Source organism: Anabrus simplex, chromosome 1 (genome assembly GCF_040414725.1).
Source record: "Anabrus simplex isolate iqAnaSimp1 chromosome 1, ASM4041472v1, whole genome shotgun sequence".
NCBI lineage: Eukaryota > Metazoa > Arthropoda > Insecta > Orthoptera > Tettigoniidae > Anabrus > Anabrus simplex.
Genome location: NC_090265.1, coordinates 967,447,292 through 967,474,585, shown reverse-complemented (window position 1 = coordinate 967,474,585; position 27,294 = coordinate 967,447,292). Strand labels below are relative to the sequence as shown.

Below are 27,294 nucleotides of genomic sequence, written 5' to 3'. Positions count from 1 at the left end.
AACGTCAAGTTGGAGCTTCACTACGTCACGGTTGGGCTCGGAACATTTTATTTGCCCGATACTGCATAACATCAAGAGAACTGAAGTAGACGGAACAGAGTGTAATCCTTAAAGCACATAAAATTCATAACGTTTCGGCGAGCAAGGCAGTTTGAAACAAGACGATATTTAGAGTCTTATAGGCAAATTAAGCGGAACAGAAAACAAATATACTGACCACATTAGCATTACTAAGCAGATTACCATGTATAAATCCACTAATGCCTTGTATTATTCTGTCCTTGATGCAATGGAGGCCGTCATGATGTTCTAAGAAGCTGAGGCGAGGACTACTCTGGCTATGGTAACGCTTGACGAGATGGATGATCCAGGAGGATAGTAGTCAGCTGTGATGACGAGATGATTCCTTGTTACTTAAGCCGAACCAGGGAGCAAGACCTACCATCCCATGACGATCAACAGCGAGATGGAAGCCAGATCCGATAAGCAAAGATAAGTCCCCATTTAAGTCGTATCGTAAGTAGAAAACCTTATTCTTTGGGTTAATGTATAATATATGTAGTAACATTTTGTGTGCGTAATTAATATACGTGTGTGTGTTCACAAGGAAATAGGTATTCATCCAAAGTTACCGTAAATTCCAAACATAGGCGTTAAAGTACCAGTGAAATGCCGTTCGTAAATCTGTCAATATGAGAGTGGAGAAGTGATTGATATTTTTCATAATTTGTTGTCAGTGAAATATTAGAGTATTATGAGGAACCTAATATTTATATACATGATGGTTTTGACTAATAGCAAGCGTAAAGATCGTATTTAGGGAGTATTACAAGGAAATTTGATGGCACAATTTTAAGGTTACAGTGTACTATTTATTTGATACTATGACAGTAATGGTAATGAATATATATATGTGCAGGTGATAGTATATATGTTGTGTTTTGATGGAATGAGTGCTTCAATTATAAATGCTACGCGATAATGGAAGTGTTAAATAATGAATATAGTTAGCATATGAATTGCTAGTGTATTTTGATGGTGATAGTTACTGTTATTTAAGGTGTCGGTCATAGTATTTCTTCGAGAAATGGTAGTATGTGTGGGTTGCACATGCTAAGGTGTCGGAGGTGAAACGTACTGTTTCTGATTGCTATTTTATTCCCTAATATATATATGATACAGTTTAGAATACGATCGTAATGCCATCACTAAAGAATTAATTGAATAAGCAGGATCTTCGAAGAGCCGAGAGATCACTTACATAAACATTTAGACCTTCACTGACATAACTACGACTGTTTCCATATATTCTCACTTACGGCAAGTCAGCTTACGATTTATTTGTTTTCTCTTGGAGCAATATTAGTCCTCACTGGTAACTTAGACTTTCATATGTGGATTTTAGATGAGGATAGAGTCTTCCTATGTGTCAGTTTTTCCACACATGGTATTTCGTTGGAATATTAATCGTAATATACTTGGAAATGTTATGGTAAGTCATATACGCACTTTAGCTGAAATTTAACCATGAATTAAAGGAATAATTGAATAATTTAGCAATGTAATCCTTACGATGGAAATAATTTGAAAATGCTTACGACTTAAAGTGGACTTAGTTTTGCTTATACGGAGGCTAAGTGGTACAAAATATGAAACATTGAACAAATTGAAACTTCGAATAGAGTAAATACCTAAGGATCAAATAGTAATCTTTTCACACGATTTTTCTACTGTGCGTGGACATTGAGATGAACTGTTTTCAACCGAGTGATATACATTTCTGTAATTGTATGTGAATTTAATTCAGGCAATTGAATCTTGATGATTTCGAGAAACAACTTAGCTAAATATTCAGAGATTCCAGATCTTAATTAATTAATTAATTAATTGAGTCATTAATTATTGGCCATTTTCCTTGCGTTTTCCTCATTTTCCAATTGAACTTTAATTTGAATTGTATATAGTAGGAATATAGTTTATTTTACTTAGAACTTTCGGATGCATCCAAATAATTCTTTCATTACAAACATTATAATAATCATAATTATTGCAATTATCCAACTTTTTCAATTATGTTGAGTAATTTTACTTATTATGTAATTTAATTATTTTCTTTTCATCTCAATCCCTTGGAAACTACTTAGTTAGAATACAATTTTTCGATAGGCTAAGATTATGAGTCAGATGAATAAGGCCTAAATTCATTTATTTATTTATTTATCAGAGGTTTTCCCAAACCTATTTCTTCAAGACAACATCAATATATTTATTGAGAAACTGATTGAATAGGAAACCTGCTATACTGTATAAATGATTTTCAAGGTAATCAACGTTTATTCAAATTCATCCATAAATCAATTTATGAATAAAAGTTGAGTAGAATAATATTGAATTCATTCAATGTCTGCTTAGAGTAAGTACTAGATATAGGCTTGGAATGACTGATTTTCGTTGCGATCATGATGATGTCATGTACGATGTTCTTGGCAAGCCACGGTAATCTGATTTTTGCGATAAATTTTGGTGTCGAAAATATACGGTAACCGACTAATAGCGTGTTGAAGACGTTCATCTACGTAGGTTGGTATTTACCGTAGGCCGTCGGTGTTTCTTTCTCACGCGGAACTCACAACCCAAGAATATTCGGCAGATGAAATTATTATCAAGAGCTAGTCTGGAAACTCGTGTAGTCAACCTGGACGCGGGATGGTGCACTATTAATTTAAGGATCATCACTACATGTGTATTTAGCCTGGTTTTACGAACGAATGCCCTTCCTGACGCCAATCCTATGTGGCGGAATGCGTCACAATTGTGTCTCTGCGTAGTTTGTAGTGTGGTGTGTTGTGTGTGTTTATGTATGTATGTGAAGGATTTTGTATTAAGACGAACATAGTAAGTGTATGCATAAGTCTTTTACGGTTTCACTAAGAGATGGCGCCAGCGAACAGTACGCAGTGTATGAATCTAGATATATATATAAAACTAGCAAGATACCCGTGCTTCGCTACGGTATTATACTAAAATTTATAATTGAATGCTTATTGTTTTAGATATATAATCCGACGAAATTCGCGATCTGACTCGTTTTCTGCGAGAATCCACCAAAATTCCCGATCTGACTGGTTTTCTATTATTTTACGGCACGTTTACTCCCATTTTTCAATCTTCCTTTCCAGCAATCGATTTCGTACTTCCCGGGCTAGGCTCAGGTATTCCTCCCGGTCAGATGGGTCCGTAAATCTTTGCCATCTTTTCCTATAATCATTTTTAATATGGATAAAATCCTTCAGGAGATCCGGCGTGGTGTCATATTGGGTGCCTTGGCGGCACTGAACCCGCGGCCGGACTGCATTCTTAGTCATTACCCGTCCAGGAGCCGTTTCCAGCGCGGTCCGCACATTTGACGACGGTCCGGAATATTATTATTATTATTATTATTATTATTATTACTATTATGTGTTGCTGGAATGGCTGATGACAGGGAAAACCGGAGTATCCGGAGAAAAACCTGTCCCGCCACCGTTTTGTCCAGCACGAATGTCACATGGAGTGACCGGGATTTGAACCACGGAACCCAGCTGTGAGAGGCCGGCGCGCTGCCGCCTGAGCAACGGAGGATCCTTATAAATACATTAATAACAGCTAAAATCAATTGGTCTCACCTACTTCTACACCCCACCGCCGTTAAGTTTATTTACCGCCACACACCCCCCCCCCCCCAAATTAAAAGAATGCTTGTTTCTTTATGTTTAAGGGAGATTCCAAACACCAATGTTCACGTCTATTACCTTCAGTTTTGAGATATAAGTATCACAATAAAAATAATTTACTTTCTGCACTTCATATCACAATACTCCCCCCCCCCCCAAGTGAATTTTCCCGCAAAAAATACTTGTTTCTTTAATAGTAAAGGATCTTCTTAAATACCAATGATCACGACTCTAACTTCTTCAGTTTTTTATTTATGTGTCCTCATGAAAGGAATTCAACTCCTTTACACTCCCGCCCTCCAACATGGTTTCCCCACCAAAACGCGCTTTTCTTTGTTTTTAAAGGAGATCCAAATACGAATTTTCACGTCTGTAACAACTTTAGTTTTTATTAGATGTATGTATTCTCATACAATTAAGCCAATTAATTTTTCAATTCTTCCCTCCCCCTTCATTGGATTTTCCAAGAATACGTGTTTCTTTACTTTTAAAGCAGATTGCAAATATCAAATTTCACGTCTGTAACGTCTTCATTTTTTTGATATCAGTAGCCTAATTAAAAGAACACCATTTTCAGTCACTTTACCACCCCCCTCCACCCAAGTGGTATTTCCGAAAACTAAAAACACACGTTTCTTTATGTTTAATAGAGATAAAAAATACCTTCACTTCTGTAACATGTTAAGTTTTTTTAGATATACTGTAAAAATTCTCATTTTAAAATTTCACCCCTTTTCAGTTCCCCTTAAATGGAGTCTCCAAAAACAAATCAAATATGTTTATTTACATTTACAGGAGATTCCAAACACCCACTTCTTACGTCTGTAACATTTTACGTTTCCAAGATATTCTGTAGATATAGTCTTTCAAAAAATTCATCCCAATTTGTCACTCCTGTTTAACCGCCATTAATTGGATTTCCCAAAAACTAAGAATTACCGGGCGAGTTGGCCGTGCGCGTAGAGGCGCGCGGCTGTGAGCTTGCATCCGGGAGATAGTAGGTTCGAATCCCACTATCGGCAGCCCTGAAAATGGTTTTCCGTGGTTTCCCATTTTCACACCAGGCAAATGCTGGGGCTGTACCTTAATTAAGGCCACGGCCGCTTCCTTCCAACTCCTAGGCCTTTCCTATCCCATCGTCGCCATAAGACCTATCTGTGTCGGTGCGACGTAAAGCCCCTACCAAAAAAAAAAAAAAAAAAACTAAGAATTACGTGTTTCTTTATTTTTAAAGGAGATCCCATATACAAATTTTCAGTTCTGTAATATTTTTCGTTCCTGAGATATATGTATCCCCATTAAAGGCATTCAACCCATATTTCACCCCTTTTACACCCCTCCTATTAGGATTTACAGGAAACAAATACGTGTTCCTTTATTTTTAGAGGAGATTCTAACTACCAATTTTTACATCTATAAACTTTAAAAGTTTTGAGATATAGATACACTCATTTTAAAAAATCACCCCCATTTCACCCCCCCCCCATTAATTGGATTTTCCACAAACAAAAAAATACGTGTTTCTTTATTTTTAAAGGAGATCCCAAACACCAATTTTCAGGTCTGTAATATCTTCAGGTTCTGAAATATAAGTACCCTCATTAAAGGCATTCAACCCATTTTTCACCCTTTTACACCCTTCCTATTGGGATTTTCCGAAAACAAAAAATACGTGTTTCTTTATTTTTAAAGGGGATTCTAAATACCAATTTTTACATCTATAAACTTTAAAAGTTTTGAGATAGAGATACACTCATTTTAAAAAATCACCCCCTTTTCACACCCCCCCCATTAATTGGATTTTCCACAAACAGAAAAATACGTGTTTCTTTATTTTTAAAGGAGATCCCAAACACCAATTTTCAGGTCTGTAATATCTTCAGGTTCTGAAATATAAGTAGCCTCATTAAAGGCATTCAACCCATTTTTCAGCCCTTTTCACTCCTCCTACTGCGATTTTCCGAAAACAAAAAAATACGTGTTTCTTTATTCTTAAAGGAGATTCTAAATACCAATTTTTACATCTATAACCTTTAAAAATTTTTGTGATATAGATACACTCATTTTAAAATATTACCCCCCTTTTCACCCCCCGCTTAATTGGGTTTTCCAGAAACAAAAAAATAAGTGCTCCTTGGTTTTTAAAGGAGATCTAAACACCAATTTTCAGGTCTGTAATATCTTCAGTTTCTGAGATATAAGTAGCCTCATTAAAGGCATTCAACCCATTTTTCACCCATTTTCACTCCTCCTATTGCGATTTTCCGAAAACAAAAAAATACGTGTTTCCTTAATTTTAATGAAGATTCTAAATACCAATTTTTACATCAGCAAACTTTAAAAGTTTCGAGATATAGATTCACTCATTTTAAAAATTCACCCCCTTTTCACCCTCACATTAATTGGATTTTCCAAAAACAAAAAGATACGTGTTTCTCTATTTTTAAAAGAGATCAAAAGTACCAATTTTGAGGTCTGTAATATCTTCAGTTTCAGATATATAAGTACCGGTATCCTGATTAAAGGCATTCAACCCATTTTCCCCCATTTTCACCCTTTTTCACCCCTCCTATTGGGATTTTCTGAAAACAAAAAAATACGTGTTTCCTTATTTTTAAAGAAGATTCTAAATACCAATTTTCACATCTATAAACGTTTAAAGTTTTGAGATATAGATACACTCATTTTAAAATTTCACCCCCCCTTTTCACCCCCTTACCGAAGGAATATCCAAAAATCCTCTCTTAGCGAGCACCTACATCATAATGTGAATATATCCCCAAAATTTCATTTCTTTATGTCCAGTAGTTTTGGCTCGGCGATGATGAATCAGTCAGTCAGGACAAGCTATTTTATATATATATAGATAGCTTGTCCTGACTGACTGATTCATCATCGCCGAGCCAAAACTACTGGACATAAAGAAATGAAATTTTGGGGATATATTCACATTATGATGTAGGTGCTCGCTAAGAGAGGATTTTTGGATATTCCTTCGGTAAGGGGGTGAAAAGGGGGGGTGAAATTTTAAAATGAGTGTATCTATATCTCAAAACTTTAAACGTTTATAGATGTGAAAATTGGTATTTAGAATCTTCTTTAAAAATAAGGAAACACGTATTTTTTTGTTTTCAGAAAATCCCAATAGGAGGGGTGAAAAAGGGTGAAAATGGGGGAAAATGGGTTGAATGCCTTTAATCAGGATACCGGTACTTATATATCTGAAACTGAAGATATTACAGACCTCAAAATTGGTACTTTTGATCTCTTTTAAAAATAGAGAAACACGTATCTTTTTGTTTTTGGAAAATCCAATTAATGTGAGGGTGAAAAGGGGGTGAATTTTTAAAATGAGTGAATCTATATCTCGAAACTTTTAAAGTTTGCTGATGTAAAAATTGGTATTTAGAATCTTCATTAAAATTAAGGAAACACGTATTTTTTTGTTTTCGGAAAATCGCAATAGGAGGAGTGAAAATGGGTGAAAAATGGGTTGAATGACTTTAATGAGGCTACTTATATCTCAGAAACTGAAGATATTACAGACCTGAAAATTGGTGTTTAGATCTCCTTTAAAAACCAAGGAGCACTTATTTTTTTGTTTCTGGAAAACCCAATTAAGCGGGGGGTGAAAAGGGGGGTAATATTTTAAAATGAGTGTATCTATATCACAAAAATTTTTAAAGGTTATAGATGTAAAAATTGGTATTTAGAATCTCCTTTAAGAATAAAGAAACACGTATTTTTTTTGTTTTCGGAAAATCGCAGTAGGAGGAGTGAAAAGGGCTGAAAAATGGGTTGAATGCCTTTAATGAGGCTACTTATATTTCAGAACCTGAAGATATTACAGACCTGAAAATTGGTGTTTGGGATCTCCTTTAAAAATAAAGAAACACGTATTTTTCTGTTTGTGGAAAATCCAATTAATGGGGGGGGTGTGAAAAGGGGGTGATTTTTTAAAATGAGTGTATCTCTATCTCAAAACTTTTAAAGTTTATAGATGTAAAAATTGGTATTTAGAATCCCCTTTAAAAATAAAGAAACACGTATTTTTTGTTTTCGGAAAATCCCAATAGGAAGGGTGTAAAAGGGTGAAAAATGGGTTGAATGCCTTTAATGAGGGTACTTATATTTCAGAACCTGAAGATATTACAGACCTGAAAATTGGTGTTTGGGATCTCCTTTAAAAATAAAGAAACACGTATTTTTTTGTTTGTGGAAAATCCAATTAATGGGGGGGGGGGGGTGAAATGGGGGTGATTTTTTAAAATGAGTGTATCTATATCTCAAAACTTTTAAAGTTTATAGATGTAAAAATTGGTAGTTAGAATCTCCTCTAAAAATAAAGGAACACGTATTTGTTTCCTGTAAATCCTAATAGGAGGGGTGTAAAAGGGGTGAAATATGGGTTGAATGCCTTTAATGGGGATACATATATCTCAGGAACGAAAAATATTACAGAACTGAAAATTTGTATATGGGATCTCCTTTAAAAATAAAGAAACACGTAATTCTTAGTTTTTGGGAAATCCAATTAATGGCGGTTAAACAGGAGTGACAAATTGGGATGAATTTTTTGAAAGACTATATCTACAGAATATCTTGGAAACGTAAAATGTTACAGACGTAAGAAGTGGGTGTTTGGAATCTCCTGTAAATGTAAATAAACATATTTGATTTGTTTTTGGAGACTCCATTTAAGGGGAACTGAAAAGGGGTGAAATTTTAAAATGAGAATTTTTACAGTATATCTAAAAAACTTAACATGTTACAGAAGTGAAGGTATTTTTTATCTCTATTAAACATAAAGAAACGTGTGTTTTTAGTTTTCGGAAATACCACTTGGGTGGAGGGGGGTGGTAAAGTGACTGAAAATGGTGTTCTTTTAATTAGGCTACTGATATAAAAAAAATGAAGACGTTACAGACGTAAAATTTGATATTTGCAATCTGCTTTAAAAGTAAAGAAACACGTATTCTTGGAAAATCCAATGAAGGGGGAGGGAAGAATTGAAAAATTAATTGGCTTAATTGTATGAGAATACATACATCTAATAAAAACTAAAGTTGTTACAGACGTGAAAATTCGTATTTGGATCTCCTTTAAAAACAAAGAAAAGCGCGTTTTGGTGGGGAAACCATGTTGGAGGGCGGGAGTGTAAAGGAGTTGAATTCCTTTCATGAGGACACATAAATAAAAAACTGAAGAAGTTAGAGTCGTGATCATTGGTATTTAAGAAGATCCTTTACTATTAAAGAAACAAGTATTTTTTGCGGGAAAATTCACTTGGGGGGGGGGGGGAGTATTGTGATATGAAGTGCAGAAAGTAAATTATTTTTATTGTGATACTTATATCTCAAAACTGAAGGTAATAGACGTGAACATTGGTGTTTGGAATCTCCCTTAAACATAAAGAAACAAGCATTCTTTTAATTTGGGGGGGGGGGGTGTGTGGCGGTAAATAAACTTAACGGCGGTGGGGTGTAGAAGTAGGTGAGACCAATTGATTTTAGCTGTTATTAATGTATTTATAAGGATCCTCCGTTGCTCAGGCGGCAGCGCGCCGGCCTCTCACAGCTGGGTTCCGTGGTTCAAATCCCGGTCACTCCATGTGACATTCGTGCTGGACAAAACGGTGGCGGGACAGGTTTTTCTCCGGATACTCCGGTTTTCCCTGTCATCAGCCATTCCAGCAACACATAATAGTAATAATAATAATAATAATAATAATAATAATATTCCGGACCGTCGTCAAATGTGCGGACCGCGCTGGAAACGGCTCCTGGACGGGTAATGACTAAGAATGCAGTCCGGCCGCGGGTTCAGTGCCGCCAAGGCACCCAATATGACACCACGCCGGATCTCCTGAAGGATTTTATCCATATTAAAAATGATTATAGGAAAAGATGGCAAAGATTTACGGACCCATCTGACCGGGAGGAATACCTGAGCCTAGCCCGGGAAGTACGAAATCGATTGCTGGAAAGGAAGATTGAAAAATGGGAGTAAACGTGCCGTAAAATAATAGAAAACCAGTCAGATCGGGAATTTTGGTGGATTCTCGCAGAAAACGAGTCAGATCGCGAATTTCGTCGGATTATATATCTAAAACAATAAGCATTCAATTATAAATTTTAGTATAATACCGTAGCGAAGCACGGGTATCTTGCTAGTTTGACATATAAGTTTGTTTGTTCGTCTGGTATTAACACACTCATGTTGAGTCCGCGAAACGCTAGCGTCTGTGTTGTATTGTTCAGTGATCATGTCGACCTTTGTGCCTGAAAAAGAACATCTGCGGCACGCATTGCTTTTCTTATTTAATCAAAGGAAAAAGACTGTGGAAAGTCATCGTTTGCTGGTAGAAACATATGGTGAACACGCTCCTTCGATTAGAACATGTGAGACATGGTTTCGACCATTTACACGTGGTGATTTCAATGTGATAGACAGTACACGCTCTGGTAGACCACAGAAGTGCGAAGACGAGCAATTGCAGGCGAAACCGTTAATGCACAACGCTATCGCCAACAAATGATTAATTTAAATCACGCATTGATCGAAAGATGACCGGAATGGGCCAGAAGACATGGCAAAGTGATTTTGTTACACGACAATGCGCCGTCTCACACAGTAAAACCAGTGAAAGGGACCTTGAAATCGCTTGGATATGACATCCTTCCGCACCCGCCGTACTGCCCCGTCCTGGCACCATCTATCGCATCAATGGGGCACCCGCTCTCAGAGCAGCACTTCAGCAATTTCGAGGAAGTTGGATAATGGCTCGACGAATGGTTTGCCGCAGAAGACAAGCAGTTTTAATGGCGTGGTATTCATAAGTCGATGTAGAAGTAGATGGCCAATATTTTGAGTAAACAAAAAAAAATTCCCTTGAAAATTACCACAAAACTGGCAAAAACGTATGCATACACCTGGTAAACATCCAATCACCAAGCATGCAAAATGAATTAGAGGCGACTAAAACCCCCCAACCTGACAGAGAATAGAACCTAGGTCTCACTGAACCGAAAGCCGCGACGCTGCCCGTGCATTAATTGAGCCGGACACAAGCGTACTACAAGATATTAGTCTCATTTAGGCTACTTCCGTACATGGTGACAGTACGTTAACTGTATATACAGTAGAGTGCACTATGTAGGAATCGCCTTCGTGGCGTGAAGTAGGGCCACGGTTCTATTCGAGGTTCTTTCCGCCTGTTTATCCAGCCCCTTTGGCATATTTGGCAGCCTGTCTAATAGTGTGTCAGGGGAGCGAATGGCAGTGAATTGGCTACCATACCACTAAATCTCCGGTTCAATACTCTCGCCCAGTTAGCCTCAACGGCACCAGTCACAAACCAAGTGCTCAGTTATCCCATCGTCACCGTAAAATCTTTCTGTGTCGGTGCTAAGACAAATAGTAAAAAGCGTTTATTATATATTATGTTATTGGCTTTACGTTCCACGGTTACGATTTTCGTAGACGCCGAGGAGCCGGAATTTAATTCCCCTGGAGTTCTTTTACGTGCCGGTATATCTACCGACACGGGGCTGACGTATTTGAACACCTTCAAATACCACCGGACAAATCAGTACTTGGGGTTAGAAAGCCAGCTCCTTAATCGTCTGAGCCACTTAGTACGGGTATCTAGTTTCATTATCGACTGTGAATTATTTATTCACCTTCATATTCCTATTCAATGTTGGTATCGTGACTCTTTGCTCCACCTAACAACATTAAAAAGCAGTATTTCCATTGTATTGCAGGTCTCCCTCTGCTTATTAGCAAGTATTGAAATCCGCATCCAACCACGTAGAGATGAGCGAGTCACCCTCATACCCAACGTCTTCGTCCTTCAGGGGAGCGCCTAGCACGTAGGCAGATCTGCATTATTTTTGGCCCTCTGTTTAAGCCCGTTCTGACCCACATATACAGAGAGTTCCGTAGTCGTGTGGACTCCGACTGCTACATCTATGAAGAACAGTAGAATGCTTCGTCAATTGGAACCTTCTCTTCTTCAGGAACATTCCATTTTTTTCGAACGTCATATATTTGCTATCAGTTAAAGAAATTCTGAAGGTGGTTGCAACAATGCTGCACGAGGCAAATGAGAAAAACACTAAGAAAGGTCACTAAATTTAGCCAAGCCTCTTCGGAAGGAATGATCCAGTTCCTAGGCCTGTGATGAAGCTCCTCCAATAGTTGCGTCTAACAATATCCGTAGATTTCCCTGTAGTGTCTGCCTCGTCTCTGAGCTAATTGGGTTGTAATCTTGGATTAGGCCTATATCTAAGAGATGACTTCGATGTATTCGTTCATAGAAACACGTGTCATAGTCACTTAAGAAGGTGGTGCCAAATCTTTATGAACTATATCGTTAATACCTTTATATAAAATACGCCCCGGCTTTCCTCTACTCTTCCGTCTGTAGTAACTAGTAAGTAAGTACGGGGATATAATTTATTATGAGATAGAGACAAAACCCCATTCTACGTCCCCCAGAAGTTCCGTACGGGTGTGGTATGTGAACGGTACTCGCTTGCGTCGAGACTACTGGTCAAAGCTGACTGTACTCGCCGGACGGCTGGATCGAAGGGGTGTAGAAGGCGTTTTTGTTTATCTCTACAGACATGTCTCCGTTCTTCACTAACATTTTTTTAAATGGCAGGAAATGTTTTCTCTTAATTTAGTTCATCCACATAGGGACCAGGTGTCCTCTAAGTACTCGTACATACAAAAACACAGCGAGAGGGTGAAGAGATTCTGGGAGGACGAAAGAACGAATTCATCTGCTAAATAAATTCAATCGCGCTTCTTAGTTGGGCACACCGTTGTGAAAAAACTGCAGATATTGATTTTTCCTGAACACACACGAATATATGTACAGTACTATGTAACTGCGGGCGTAGAGCTAACCACTCTACCCCATCAAGTGCCGAGGTTACGGATAGTGGAAGCCTTTACCTTCCACCCCTCCAAGGGCCTTCATGGCCTGTAGGGAGATGACTTTGACTTTACTTTTACTATGTAACTGACAATTTTGGTCGTTATTTGAATAACTGAATCTTTAGAAAAGCATTTCGATTTTGATTAACGGAAAAATGAACTTTCATAAGCACTTGACATTGAACGATGCAAACTCTGCCGGCCCCATATTCTTTGTGCCTCTCTAATAAAACTGGGTTTGGTGGTGCACAGTGAAGGGACAATCAAACAATATCAATGTAAATAAATGGCTCAACAATTGAAGAACAAGTGTATGTTCAGTATTTGGTTTCTGTGGGGATTTTTAATTTTCAAACGCTAGGCTTTCCGGAGAATATAAGTAGTGAGAAACATTATTCCTCTCACTGTTTCACTTGCTTCACATGTTCATCTCCTAATGTATATTAGTCGTTTCTTTCTATACAATTATTTCGGTCTATAACCTGACATCACATGCCAAGTGCGCTGAGCTTTCAACTGAAAGTCAGCTACGTAACACTTATGCACAGTAGGCCTACTCACATCGACTCCGGATCTCTTCTCATCCCAGCCTAGACCAGATGCGTACTGCAGACCGAATTCATTGTACAATTGTTCCGCCATCTCACGGTAGTTCTTATTGTTGGTAGCTTTGAACAACCACATGGCGCTCCACGCCAGCTCGTCGCCGTAGCCGGAGGATCTGGAACATAGTAGGATGTAAAATAAATACAGGGGCAAAAGATCTCTATAGGCCGGCGCCCTGAACAAATAGCAAAAAAAATTTAAAAATAAATAAATAAATAAATAAATAAATAAATAAATAAATAAATAAATAAATAAATAAATAAATGACAACCTTCATGTACGCGTACGAGTACATCGCGTACGAGTTGCAAATTAAATCTCTCGACACTGCATTATGGTTTTGTAGATATGACAGTCTTTTTGGCTTTATGCCAACGTAAAATGATATACACTGCTAGTAAAACTGACTTTCACAAAGTTTTTACTTCGTTTCCTCACCATAACCGCTCTCTCCTTCTGCTACCCTTCCCATATTCTGCTGATACATGTAGACTTCGTCCAGGTTTTGGTCAAATGCCCTTCTTGATGTAAAACCTAAGAGGGATTGCTATTGCTGTCGATAAATTAATAATACATACTGCTTTATTTTTTGTGGTTGATGATAGCGTGGTGTGATGTGTGTGTGTGAATGCAAAATGTGTGTATTGAGACAAACAGAGTCCCAGAGCCAGATGAATTAATCAGACGCGGCTAAAATGCACGAACCCGGGACCCTATGAACTATAGGCTGATCACTGAGGAACCGGACCTCACCACAATCATTCTAATAATGCCACAACGTTTGATTAAAATTTTACTGAAAATGAAAATCCACAGCCTGTTGTTCTCGATGTATACTGAGTAGTTGTTCAAGTCGCCATATTGTTCTGAAATCTGATGTTTCCTACGAAGTGAATCAGAGAGGGAATTCAAGATCTAATAGGCATATCAGTTACAGAATTTTCTAATTACGAGAGACTCTGTCCCTAAAATAACACAGAGCTTCTTGAGTGAAATCATGGTTTAATTGTTCATAATTCATCAGCTGGTTAACGCCTGTCTTAAGCGACATTTCTCCATTTTCATATCCTATATCTCTCTCAGACGCAAAGCGAGAGGATAGATTCTCATTGCAAATAAATCTTTATCCTTGAGACACTTATTAGTGCCTAGAATGTAATCCTCTTTGAATCAAGTCTACTCAATTCCAATAATACTACCCAGTCATTAAAATAATATAATTCCCACCCCCCACCAATGACCAGAAACACAGCTAACACTGCTGCTACCAGCACCGCCTCACCCATCTTTACCATCTCTTCTTTTTTTACCAAACCATTCCTGAACTCCTTCCTCTGCTTCCAGTGCCACCTCCCAATTGTGGCCCGGTACTGTTCCACTCCCACCACATTTCACGACACGCACCACACCACGCGTCCGCACTCGCCGATTGCTCAAGCTAGACTGATTAAAATAATATAAACTATACTCTCTACTACTTTTTCATAAATTATCAATTTCTAAGTCAAGGGTTCAGTTACAATGACAGGACCTTTATAGAGCAAGTGTTCATAAATAAATACAGCATTTAATCTGTCTTTCCTGTACGTAACGTTCCTTATTAAAGGTTTATTAGTATGATTTCTTTTAATGGTTGTGTACTTTCCTAATATATCACCATATTAACTTCAATCATTGTAAGTGCTTCTGACACGAAATAAACAAATAACCAGAAGGTACCCATTTTCCCATTCTAAACACTTATGGTTTGAAGATATACGGTTGCTGCTCTTAGTGGAGCGTACCAGCATGTCATCTGTTCTATTTGAATTCCTGGATCTATTAATAGAACTGTCATTATGCATTGAATTTGATCTCCATTATAAAATTTTCTTTGTCAGAATTATTATACGGTTATCAAATCACACATAACAATCGCATAATGTTTTCGATCTCTTACATATGTTTTAAAATATTATTTTCTTCTTCATCATCCTCCTCTTATTATTATTATTATTATTATTATTATTATTATTATTATTATTATTATTATTATTATTATTATTATTATTATTATTATTCAAGTGCCATATCCGGTCCCCAAGACGATGGCAATCACCGTGGAGAAAACAGCCCTCTTTTTAGCTAACTTTAAGAGTTGTTCGGTGTTGTTGATGCAAGTCGAGTCTTTGATGCTTTGTAGCAATGATATCGGTGGTATTTAGTATATACAAATACGTTTAAGGATGTATTTTTCAATTTATTTCATCATGCCAAGTCCTATTGTAATATTACTGCTGAATTTCGTTAGTTCTCCCTTATTCAACTTAAAGCAGTTAAGTTCGGTGAATTTTGAGAACAGATGGTCTTCAACATGGCTATTTTATACAATCACTTCTACTGATACAATACAGTTATCAATTATATGCATATTCTAATGTAACTCCTAGTCAGAAACGTCCCAACTCTTTCCATTGCCAACGCTGTGTTTGGGAATTGATGATTTAGCGTCTCGTATGTAATCGTGCTGGCTAAAAATATGCAGTGCTTTGTTACGAGACATGTGAAGACATTTTGTAAAGGAGATAAGAGCTTAAACAAGTCCTTGTGATATTAACTAAAAGGTGAATTGATCAATTTCATGTTTCCAAAGCGTGCACCCCAAAGTGCTGTTCAGACATATTGTTTCATTTGTAGAAGCAGTAGTAACAGTACGTTTGAATGCAGTATAAGCAACATCTTCAGGACAAGTGTAGTGAAAATAGTTTTACTCTTTCTTACACTTAATTTTAATAATTTCTATGCGTAATATCAAATAGTTCTTGCATTATCGTGTTCTAACCTGGACATAGATCATGTAAATATTATTACTCATGTTTTGTGAAAAAGTATCTTACAGTAGTCCTGCAGAATGTGTAAGTCTTCACTTGTTTGGCTGTATCTCTCAGCTAAGTCCGAGCGCGGTCGGTAGGAATTGTGTCTTTTTATTGAACTTCGAATATGATGAGAAGAAATTGTAATTTCCGCGTTTGATACTATTTGAAAAAAACCAACGAAGTATCTGACGTGTACGAAGAGCATACTGCTGATGAATTATTATTATGTTATTGGCTTTAAGTCCCGCTAATCACCTCTATACTAAGGTGTTGGAATTTTGTTCCTTAGGAATACTTTTTACATGCCTGTAAATCTAACGACACAAGGCTGGCTTATATTAGAGTCACTTCAAATACCTCCGAAATGAGCAGGGGTCAAAACGACCGTTTTGGATTCAGAAAACCACTGCTTTACCGTCTGAACTACAATTAACCGTATGAATTAACAGTGGGGATGTATTCTGCAAAATATTCATTAAAATAAGGTGTATTATGCAATCTCAAAAAACATTCCCTCCTGTGAGCTACAGCACAGTCACATTGCCAACTCAATACAGTGCTGCAATCAGTTAAAGAAACAAACCATTCAACAAAATAAGTCAGAAATAGCGAATAGCAAGACTGTTTTATCAAAACAATGAAAGCCTACGGAAGAGTTTGTCACCTGCAAAAAAGGTTGATGGAATTATCTGAGGTATTTTGCGAGTTCAACAACTTGAATGGAAATCATATGACGCTTTCAAAACTGTCACAAACCATTTTGAACCCCGTCGTCCCCAACGCCACCCAACTCTACGTGGACTAACTGTTACTTAATGGAAAGATAGACTAAAGTAATGGACAACCTGGAAGACACATTGATGAACAAGATTTGCTTTGAATATTCAAACCTTGCTGCATTTCCTTGCACGCAAGAAAATCTTCAGAACTTTCTAGACAACTCACTTACTTGTAAAGAAACTTAATATAAATTGCAGAAAGTAAATCAAATATAATACCGGTAGAAATTTGCAGCGTCGGTGATCGAATCAGAGTAAACCTTGCGATGTTTTGTAGCGAAGCTGAACAATTGAGCTGCGTGGCTGCGCAGAGTTTGGGAGTACTTGGCGTCGACTTTAGAAAACACAATGGACGCAGCGGCCAAAGCAGCAGCAGTTTCTCCGGCTAAATCTGACCCTGAAAGCAAGCAACAATTAATAACAATCAGTTATTAGGTAGGTGAAAATACAGCAACGATCATAACTACAAAGAATTATACAGATATAAGAGTTAAATATATTAAATTAGATAGGAAAAGTTGACTTAGTTTATTAGACTCGTTCTTCTGTAAGTAAGTTAAGTGTTGGTCTAAGATAAAACAAGAATAATTAGACAAATCAGACTTGGAGTTATGTTAATAAATCTGTTAAGTGTTCAACCCAGAGGCTGGTTGGATCCTTAAATGGCACTCCCAAAGGTTATGCGGTTATAGGAAATAGCATGGCGGTGCCTTGATGAGGTGTACAAGACTTAACGAGGAGCGAGGTATGTAGTTTGCCGTTACTTTACTCAACAGTAATATACATTCATACACACATTAGATTTTACAAGGGGCCGATGACCTTCGATATTAGGCCCCTTAAAACAACAAGCATCACATTTTACATCATTCGTTGTTTATTACAAATATCCATTATTTCTCGTCGGAATGGATTCTAAGCATCCTATTTGAAACGAACGTTGAGTTAAAATGATGCGAAAACTTGGCTTCAAGGTTCGGGCACTGCCCGTAAACTGCGCATTGCACCGGTGCTCCAAGTTCACACTTTTGCTCCTGCGCGTTATTCTACGAAGTTTCTATCTAAACTCCCTTAATTTCTCCTAATTCAAGTCGAGATCGTTCCAGCCTATGACAGAATATACTGTATGTTCATCATTTTACTGCGTTCTACAGCAGGAGCAATATTTTAATAAAAAATCACATATCCTCCGAAAGTGGATGGGTTTATTCTGGGTGAGAGAATTACAATACCTCTTTATAAGCTGTTTAAAGGTCTCTTACCCTTCGATTGGATTCATATTGGATGTTAGTGAGTACATTAATTACTGTGTTAATAATTGCGTTCCAATTCATTTACTTCGGACTACAGCTAGCACTCGGTTGAGGAGACCACCTAAATCTTCCTCATCTCTTAGAAAACAGCAAACTCTGTAGCGTGCTTCGTATGTCAGCATAAGAGAGAACATTGTTCCTTTATATTGCTCACTAAAATATAAAATAATGTGAAGTCAATAGTCAGCAACTGCTACATCAAGATTTTCTCTCAGTCATTGATATTTTATTTACGTCATATTTCAAATGTAATTTGCAAAGTAGTCAACCTAAAGTTCTGCCTTAACCTTAAGTTCCTATCATATACGCATCTACAGAAATAGGAATTTTCAAAATTATATGAAGTACTCTTAATGGATATCTTTCTTTTTTGATAGTGGCTTAATGTCACATTAACACATCGAAGGTTTTCGGTGTCCGAAAGATAGGAAAGGGCTAGGATTTGGAAGGCAGTGACCATGGCCTTAATTAAGGCATAGTCCAAGCATTTGACTGGTGTAAAATGGCAAACCACGGAGACAACCCACGGTAGGACTTGAACCCACCAACTCCCAAATACAAACTCACAACAACGCGACCCTAATCGCATAGCCAATTCCCTCAGTCTAATGAATATCCCTTGTTTAGCTTATTCACATTTGTCTAAAGTGAAGTTTCTTAATTTGACCACAATCCTAGGTAGTATGAAAACAAGGAATTCCGAGCTATCGGTTACATTATTCATCCACCTTCAGTGCATTGTGATTTATGTTACGTCACTATTTGTGTATATTTGGATACTGGCGACATCCTTACAAATGATCGCTGTGTTTGTTCTACATCTCATTCGTAGAGTCTCCATGTGACACATGGGACTCTCTCCTTTATTAGATTATCTATAGACCGACCACTATCACCACCTCGAACAGTTACGGGAACTCTAAACTTGCCTACTTTCTTTCTGATCTAACGGAAGACGTTCTCAAGGAATTCATTCACTGGTTTAGGGGTGGGAATTCTTCAACAAGATTATCACGTGTGCAATAGACACAGGGGTGACAAAGTTTCATCCTATCCAGTGTTTTGAAAGTCGGTATCTAGCATGAATGAAAATACATTAGAATGCAGATTAAGTACGTTCCGAGATCCATGATTGCAACGCGTCGTACAGCATGGCAGAAAGAAGAGTGTGTGTCAACAATATCGTTTTACACAGTAATAACTGTGCACCTAACACCTACACATTCGGTCTTTTAGAAAATTTTAAAGCAAAATCAGATTTTTGGACAAATGAGTAAAATACCTGGGCGACTCTCATCGATGTAATATGCCGGGCGCGCCATCTTCATGTCTTCAGGTCGACCCCAGTAGTCGTGATCGACTTGTCCCTGGCCAACTTGACCGTACAGCTTGTTGGCGGACACATGGCACTTGATGAAGTAGTCTGTAGCCCATTTGATGGCCCTTCTAGCCTCATCCAGTTGTCCAGCTTTAGTGTATCCTTTCTCGTACGAAATGACACCCCATGCCAGCATCGTAGTTGTGAAAGCCATAGGGAATCCGAACTTCACGAAGTCTCCAGCTGCAAACAAAACATATGATCAAACCTTAACTGATAATCAATAGCCTCATATCAACTTTCCACAATCATATGCCATCAGCTAAGTGATCCATGACGTCACTACTCTGTGCTTCACAACTCTCGTGAAACTCGGCGAGAGTAAAGCAGACTGAGATAGTAAATATATTTGGTGAACAAGAAAAGCACTTTGCTCTCAGAATAAGCGCTGTTGTAGCTGAAATTGTATTAAATTACTTTAATGAAATTCCTCTCTCGAGACTTAGTAAGAAAATGCAAATAAAAAACTGAGTAATCATAATGACCGCGTACACATTAATGGATATCAGCAGTGAATGGAGCGGAAAGAACTACGTAGGGTGATGTAAATATGAAAAAAATAATTACAATATGTTTTTTTAAACCCACGATATGGAACCAGTTGGTCATTATAGGTTCATTAAAATAACGTACCCGGTATATTCTGGATAATAATTGTTATTTTTAGGGGCCGATGACCTTCGATGTTAGGCCCCTTAAAACAACAAGCATCATCATCATCATCATCAATTGTTATTTTATCTGAGACTCCAGAAGATCTGTAGACATTGCTGAATGGTATTGACAGAGTCTTGGGTAAGGAGTACAAGACGAAAATAAATAAGTCCAAAAGAAAAGCAATGGATTGCAGTCGAACGAAGTCAGGTGATGTAGGTAATATTAGATTAGGAAATGAAGTCTTAAAGGAAGTAGATAAATATTGTTACGATGGCAGAAGGGAGGAGGACATAAAATGCAGACTAGCACAAGCAAGGAAGGCCTTTCTTAAGAAAATAAATTTGCTCAGTTCGAACACTGATACAGGAATTAGAAAGATGTTTTTGAACACTTCCGTGTGGAGCGTGGCATTGTATAGAAGTGAAACATAGACGATAACTAGTTAAGAATGAAAGAGAATAGAAGCTTTTGAAATGTGGTGTTACAGAAGAATGCTGAAGGTGAGAGGGATAGATCGAATCACGAATGAAGAGATGTTGAATCGAATTGATGAGAAGAAATCAATTTTGCTAAATTTGACGAGAAAGAAAGATAGAATGATAGGACACATCTTAAGACACCCAGGATTTGTTCAGTTGGTTTTGGAGAGAAGTGTAGGGGGGTAAGAATGGTAAGGATAGACGAAGGTATGAAGATGAAAGTCAGATTAGAGCAGATGTAGCATGTGGCAGTTACGTAGAAATGAAAAGATTAGCGCAGAATAGGGTGACATGGAGAGCTACAACAAACCAGTCTGTGGACTGATGACACCAACAACAACATCTATAGAGTTCAAACTATTTCTCTACCCCTGTGATACAATTTTCATTCAGCACAGCAAAATAATGTAAACACACAGTAAATAGAAACGCGTAACTGAAATCTGTTGGTGGGATGAAAAATAGTATATTTTAACATTGGCAGTATTTTCAGCACAGACATTTACTTTACACCTTTTGTATTTTCGTTTCACTGAGTTATGCTGAGAAATTAATACATTCTTGTTAAGAAAGTAGGAAACTTACTTATTGAAGGTTAGAAAGTCATTCAAATATGATCGACACATTACTTTGCTCAAACCCAATCAAGTGTAGTAAGTCTACATCCTTGGGAGACTAAACTCACAACACAGCCTCCTATTCCTATAATTTGAAACATATCTAGTCTTGTCATGGATTCACAAGAGTGGTATGTGAATAGAAAGCACCGGGAAGCGTGGAATAATGCATTATCATTCCAAAGGAGGAAGCGTCTATCCATTGGAAATTTTGCTGAGACTTAAAATAACAGCATGAAAAAGAAAGCCATCTCGAATTCGAGTATTTGACAGCCTTTGAAAGATGCACAATTTTTCAAAATTTTTCAAAGGAGAGAGTTGAGAATGAATGACATGATCGTCACGAACTTCCAGCAGGGGCGTGATAGCTGAGTTCATAAGAAGGCGAGTGCGGTTCGAATCCCTGCCAATGCATGTGGGACTTTTGAAATGAAAAATTACTTCCCAGTAGTTAGAATTCTGTGTGAAACTGGAGCCTGTGCCTCTTAAACTATAACCATCACCACCACTGCTCACTACTTGGTGCTGGTAAATTAAGTCTCCACACATGAATTAGATTGCAACATAAATTTTCCTGGAGTGTTGCATTGTATTAATCTGAAACCTGGACATTGCAGAAGGCATAAATCGAGCACCGGAAGGCATTTAATATGTGATGCTTCCGTAGGATAATGAAAATCTCGTGGAAGGATATGCAAGCGACGTATGTTCTCGTGAGAATATGGAATGCGCTATTGAGAATTCATACAAACAATAGCAGAAGATACACCATGTGCACGGCCGAGATACATCTCCATCAAACGAACAGTGAATACCTGGGAGTAGACAGCTATGTGGAAATGAAGACGACTGCGAAGAACCACCGAATATGGAGAAACTGCCCGGAAAGATCGGAAGCTATCGTAGAGTACGTCTCTGAAGATAAACATAAAATGTTATCTTGTCTCGAGGTCAAACCGTTCGATCATTCCTCTCCAGTTCCACTGTAGGGCACCTCTCGACGCTTTAATCTATATATATATAAAATAGCTTGTCCTGACTGACTGATTCATCATCGCCGAGCCAAAACTACTGGACATAAAGAAATGAAATTTTGGGGATATATTCACATTATGATGTAGGTGCTCGCTAAGAGAGGATTTTTGGATATTCCTTCGGTAAGGGGGTGAAAAGGGGGGGTGAAATTTTAAAATGAGTGTATCTATATCTCAAAACTTTAAACGTTTATAGATGTGAAAATTGGTATTTAGAATCTTCTTTAAAAATAAGGAAACACGTATTTTTTTGTTTTCAGAAAATCCCAATAGGAGGGGTGAAAAAGGGTGAAAATGGGGGAAAATGGGTTGAATGCCTTTAATCAGGATACCGGTACTTATATATCTGAAACTGAAGATATTACAGACCTCAAAATTGGTACTTTTGATCTCTTTTAAAAATAGAGAAACACGTATCTTTTTGTTTTTGGAAAATCCAATTAATGTGAGGGTGAAAAGGGGGTGAATTTTTAAAATGAGTGAATCTATATCTCGAAACTTTTAAAGTTTGCTGATGTAAAAATTGGTATTTAGAATCTTCATTAAAATTAAGGAAACACGTATTTTTTTGTTTTCGGAAAATCGCAATAGGAGGAGTGAAAATGGGTGAAAAATGGGTTGAATGCCTTTAATGAGGCTACTTATATCTCAGAAACTGAAGATATTACAGACCTGAAAATTGGTGTTTAGATCTCCTTTAAAAACCAAGGAGCACTTATTTTTTTGTTTCTGGAAAACCCAATTAAGCGGGGGGTGAAAAGGGGGGTAATATTTTAAAATGAGTGTATCTATATCACAAAAATTTTTAAAGGTTATAGATGTAAAAATTGGTATTTAGAATCTCCTTTAAGAATAAAGAAACACGTATTTTTTTTGTTTTCGGAAAATCGCAGTAGGAGGAGTGAAAAGGGCTGAAAAATGGGTTGAATGCCTTTAATGAGGCTACTTATATTTCAGAACCTGAAGATATTACAGACCTGAAAATTGGTGTTTGGGATCTCCTTTAAAAATAAAGAAACACGTATTTTTCTGTTTGTGGAAAATCCAATTAATGGGGGGGGGTGTGAAAAGGGGGTGATTTTTTAAAATGAGTGTATCTCTATCTCAAAACTTTTAAAGTTTATAGATGTAAAAATTGGTATTTAGAATCCCCTTTAAAAATAAAGAAACACGTATTTTTTGTTTTCGGAAAATCCCAATAGGAAGGGTGTAAAAGGGTGAAAAATGGGTTGAATGCCTTTAATGAGGGTACTTATATTTCAGAACCTGAAGATATTACAGACCTGAAAATTGGTGTTTGGGATCTCCTTTAAAAATAAAGAAACACGTATTTTTTTGTTTGTGGAAAATCCAATTAATGGGGGGGGGGGTGAAATGGGGGTGATTTTTTAAAATGAGTGTATCTATATCTCAAAACTTTTAAAGTTTATAGATGTAAAAATTGGTAGTTAGAATCTCCTCTAAAAATAAAGGAACACGTATTTGTTTCCTGTAAATCCTAATAGGAGGGGTGTAAAAGGGGTGAAATATGGGTTGAATGCCTTTAATGGGGATACATATATCTCAGGAACGAAAAATATTACAGAACTGAAAATTTGTATATGGGATCTCCTTTAAAAATAAAGAAACACGTAATTCTTAGTTTTTGGGAAATCCAATTAATGGCGGTTAAACAGGAGTGACAAATTGGGATGAATTTTTTGAAAGACTATATCTACAGAATATCTTGGAAACGTAAAATGTTACAGACGTAAGAAGTGGGTGTTTGGAATCTCCTGTAAATGTAAATAAACATATTTGATTTGTTTTTGGAGACTCCATTTAAGGGGAACTGAAAAGGGGTGAAATTTTAAAATGAGAATTTTTACAGTATATCTAAAAAACTTAACATGTTACAGAAGTGAAGGTATTTTTTATCTCTATTAAACATAAAGAAACGTGTGTTTTTAGTTTTCGGAAATACCACTTGGGTGGAGGGGGGTGGTAAAGTGACTGAAAATGGTGTTCTTTTAATTAGGCTACTGATATCAAAAAAATGAAGACGTTACAGACGTGAAATTTGATATTTGCAATCTGCTTTAAAAGTAAAGAAACACGTATTCTTGGAAAATCCAATGAAGGGGGAGGGAAGAATTGAAAAATTAATTGGCTTAATTGTATGAGAATACATACATCTAATAAAAACTAAAGTTGTTACAGACGTGAAAATTCGTATTTGGATCTCCTTTAAAAACAAAGAAAAGCGCGTTTTGGTGGGGAAACCATGTTGGAGGGCGGGAGTGTAAAGGAGTTGAATTCCTTTCATGAGGACACATAAATAAAAAACTGAAGAAGTTAGAGTCGTGATCATTGGTATTTAAGAAGATCCTTTACTATTAAAGAAACAAGTATTTTTTGCGGGAAAATTCACTTGGGGGGGGGGGGGAGTATTGTGATATGAAGTGCAGAAAGTAAATTATTTTTATTGTGATACTTATATCTCAAAACTGAAGGTAATAGACGTGAACATTGGTGTTTGGAATCTCCCTTAAACATAAAGAAACAAGCATTCTTTTAATTTGGGGGGGGGGGTGTGGCGGTAAATAAACTTAACGGCGGTGGGGTGTAGAAGTAGGTGAGACCAATTGATTTTAGCTGTTATTAATCTATATATATATAAAATAGCTTGTCCTGACTGACTGATTCATCATCGCCGAGCCAAAACTACTGGACATAAAGAAATGAAATTTTGGGGATATATTCACATTATGATGTAGGTGCTCGCTAAGAGAGGATTTTTGGATATTCCTTCGGTAAGGGGGTGAAAAGGGGGGGTGAAATTTTAAAATGAGTGTATCTATATCTCAAAACTTTAAACGTTTATAGATGTGAAAATTGGTATTTAGAATCTTCTTTAAAAATAAGGAAACACGTATTTTTTTGTTTTCAGAAAATCCCAATAGGAGGGGTGAAAAAGGGTGAAAATGGGGGAAAATGGGTTGAATGCCTTTAATCAGGATACCGGTACTTATATATCTGAAACTGAAGATATTACAGACCTCAAAATTGGTACTTTTGATCTCTTTTAAAAATAGAGAAACACGTATCTTTTTGTTTTTGGAAAATCCAATTAATGTGAGGGTGAAAAGGGGGTGAATTTTTAAAATGAGTGAATCTATATCTCGAAACTTTTAAAGTTTGCTGATGTAAAAATTGGTATTTAGAATCTTCATTAAAATTAAGGAAACACGTATTTTTTTGTTTTCGGAAAATCGCAATAGGAGGAGTGAAAATGGGTGAAAAATGGGTTGAATGCCTTTAATGAGGCTACTTATATCTCAGAAACTGAAGATATTACAGACCTGAAAATTGGTGTTTAGATCTCCTTTAAAAACCAAGGAGCACTTATTTTTTTGTTTCTGGAAAACCCAATTAAGCGGGGGGTGAAAAGGGGGGTAATATTTTAAAATGAGTGTATCTATATCACAAAAATTTTTAAAGGTTATAGATGTAAAAATTGGTATTTAGAATCTCCTTTAAGAATAAAGAAACACGTATTTTTTTTGTTTTCGGAAAATCGCAGTAGGAGGAGTGAAAAGGGCTGAAAAATGGGTTGAATGCCTTTAATGAGGCTACTTATATTTCAGAACCTGAAGATATTACAGACCTGAAAATTGGTGTTTGGGATCTCCTTTAAAAATAAAGAAACACGTATTTTTCTGTTTGTGGAAAATCCAATTAATGGGGGGGGGGGTGAAAAGGGGGTGATTTTTTAAAATGAGTGTATCTCTATCTCAAAACTTTTAAAGTTTATAGATGTAAAAATTGGTATTTAGAATCCCCTTTAAAAATAAAGAAACACGTATTTTTTGTTTTCGGAAAATCCCAATAGGAAGGGTGTAAAAGGGTGAAAAATGGGTTGAATGCCTTTAATGAGGGTACTTATATTTCAGAACCTGAAGATATTACAGACCTGAAAATTGGTGTTTGGGATCTCCTTTAAAAATAAAGAAACACGTATTTTTTTGTTTGTGGAAAATCCAATTAATGGGGGGGGGTGAAATGGGGGTGATTTTTTAAAATGAGTGTATCTATATCTCAAAACTTTTAAAGTTTATAGATGTAAAAATTGGTAGTTAGAATCTCCTCTAAAAATAAAGGAACACGTATTTGTTTCCTGTAAATCCTAATAGGAGGGGTGTAAAAGGGGTGAAATATGGGTTGAATGCCTTTAATGGGGATACATATATCTCAGGAACGAAAAATATTACAGAACTGAAAATTTGTATATGGGATCTCCTTTAAAAATAAAGAAACACGTAATTCTTAGTTTTTGGGAAATCCAATTAATGGCGGTTAAACAGGAGTGACAAATTGGGATGAATTTTTTGAAAGACTATATCTACAGAATATCTTGGAAACGTAAAATGTTACAGACGTAAGAAGTGGGTGTTTGGAATCTCCTGTAAATGTAAATAAACATATTTGATTTGTTTTTGGAGACTCCATTTAAGGGGAACTGAAAAGGGGTGAAATTTTAAAATGAGAATTTTTACAGTATATCTAAAAAACTTAACATGTTACAGAAGTGAAGGTATTTTTTATCTCTATTAAACATAAAGAAACGTGTGTTTTTAGTTTTCGGAAATACCACTTGGGTGGAGGGGGGTGGTAAAGTGACTGAAAATGGTGTTCTTTTAATTAGGCTACTGATATCAAAAAAATGAAGACGTTACAGACGTGAAATTTGATATTTGCAATCTGCTTTAAAAGTAAAGAAACACGTATTCTTGGAAAATCCAATGAAGGGGGAGGGAAGAATTGAAAAATTAATTGGCTTAATTGTATGAGAATACATACATCTAATAAAAACTAAAGTTGTTACAGACGTGAAAATTCGTATTTGGATCTCCTTTAAAAACAAAGAAAAGCGCGTTT

General features: G+C 36.8%; 1 protein-coding gene across 1 annotated transcript in view; it reads right to left on the bottom strand.

The window, feature by feature from the left end:
• The window catches only part of LOC136857831 (endoglucanase E-4), a 59,673-nt gene that overhangs the window by 13,486 nt on the left and 18,893 nt on the right, over window positions 1-27,294 (bottom strand). The window contains exons 3-5 of the mRNA XM_067136794.2: window positions 19,495-19,773; window positions 17,119-17,296; window positions 13,221-13,380 (exon numbers count right to left, since the gene is read on the bottom strand). Coding sequence (XP_066992895.1) covers window positions 13,221-13,380; window positions 17,119-17,296; window positions 19,495-19,773 — 617 coding nt within the window. The remainder of the gene's footprint in view (window positions 1-13,220; window positions 13,381-17,118; window positions 17,297-19,494; window positions 19,774-27,294) is intronic.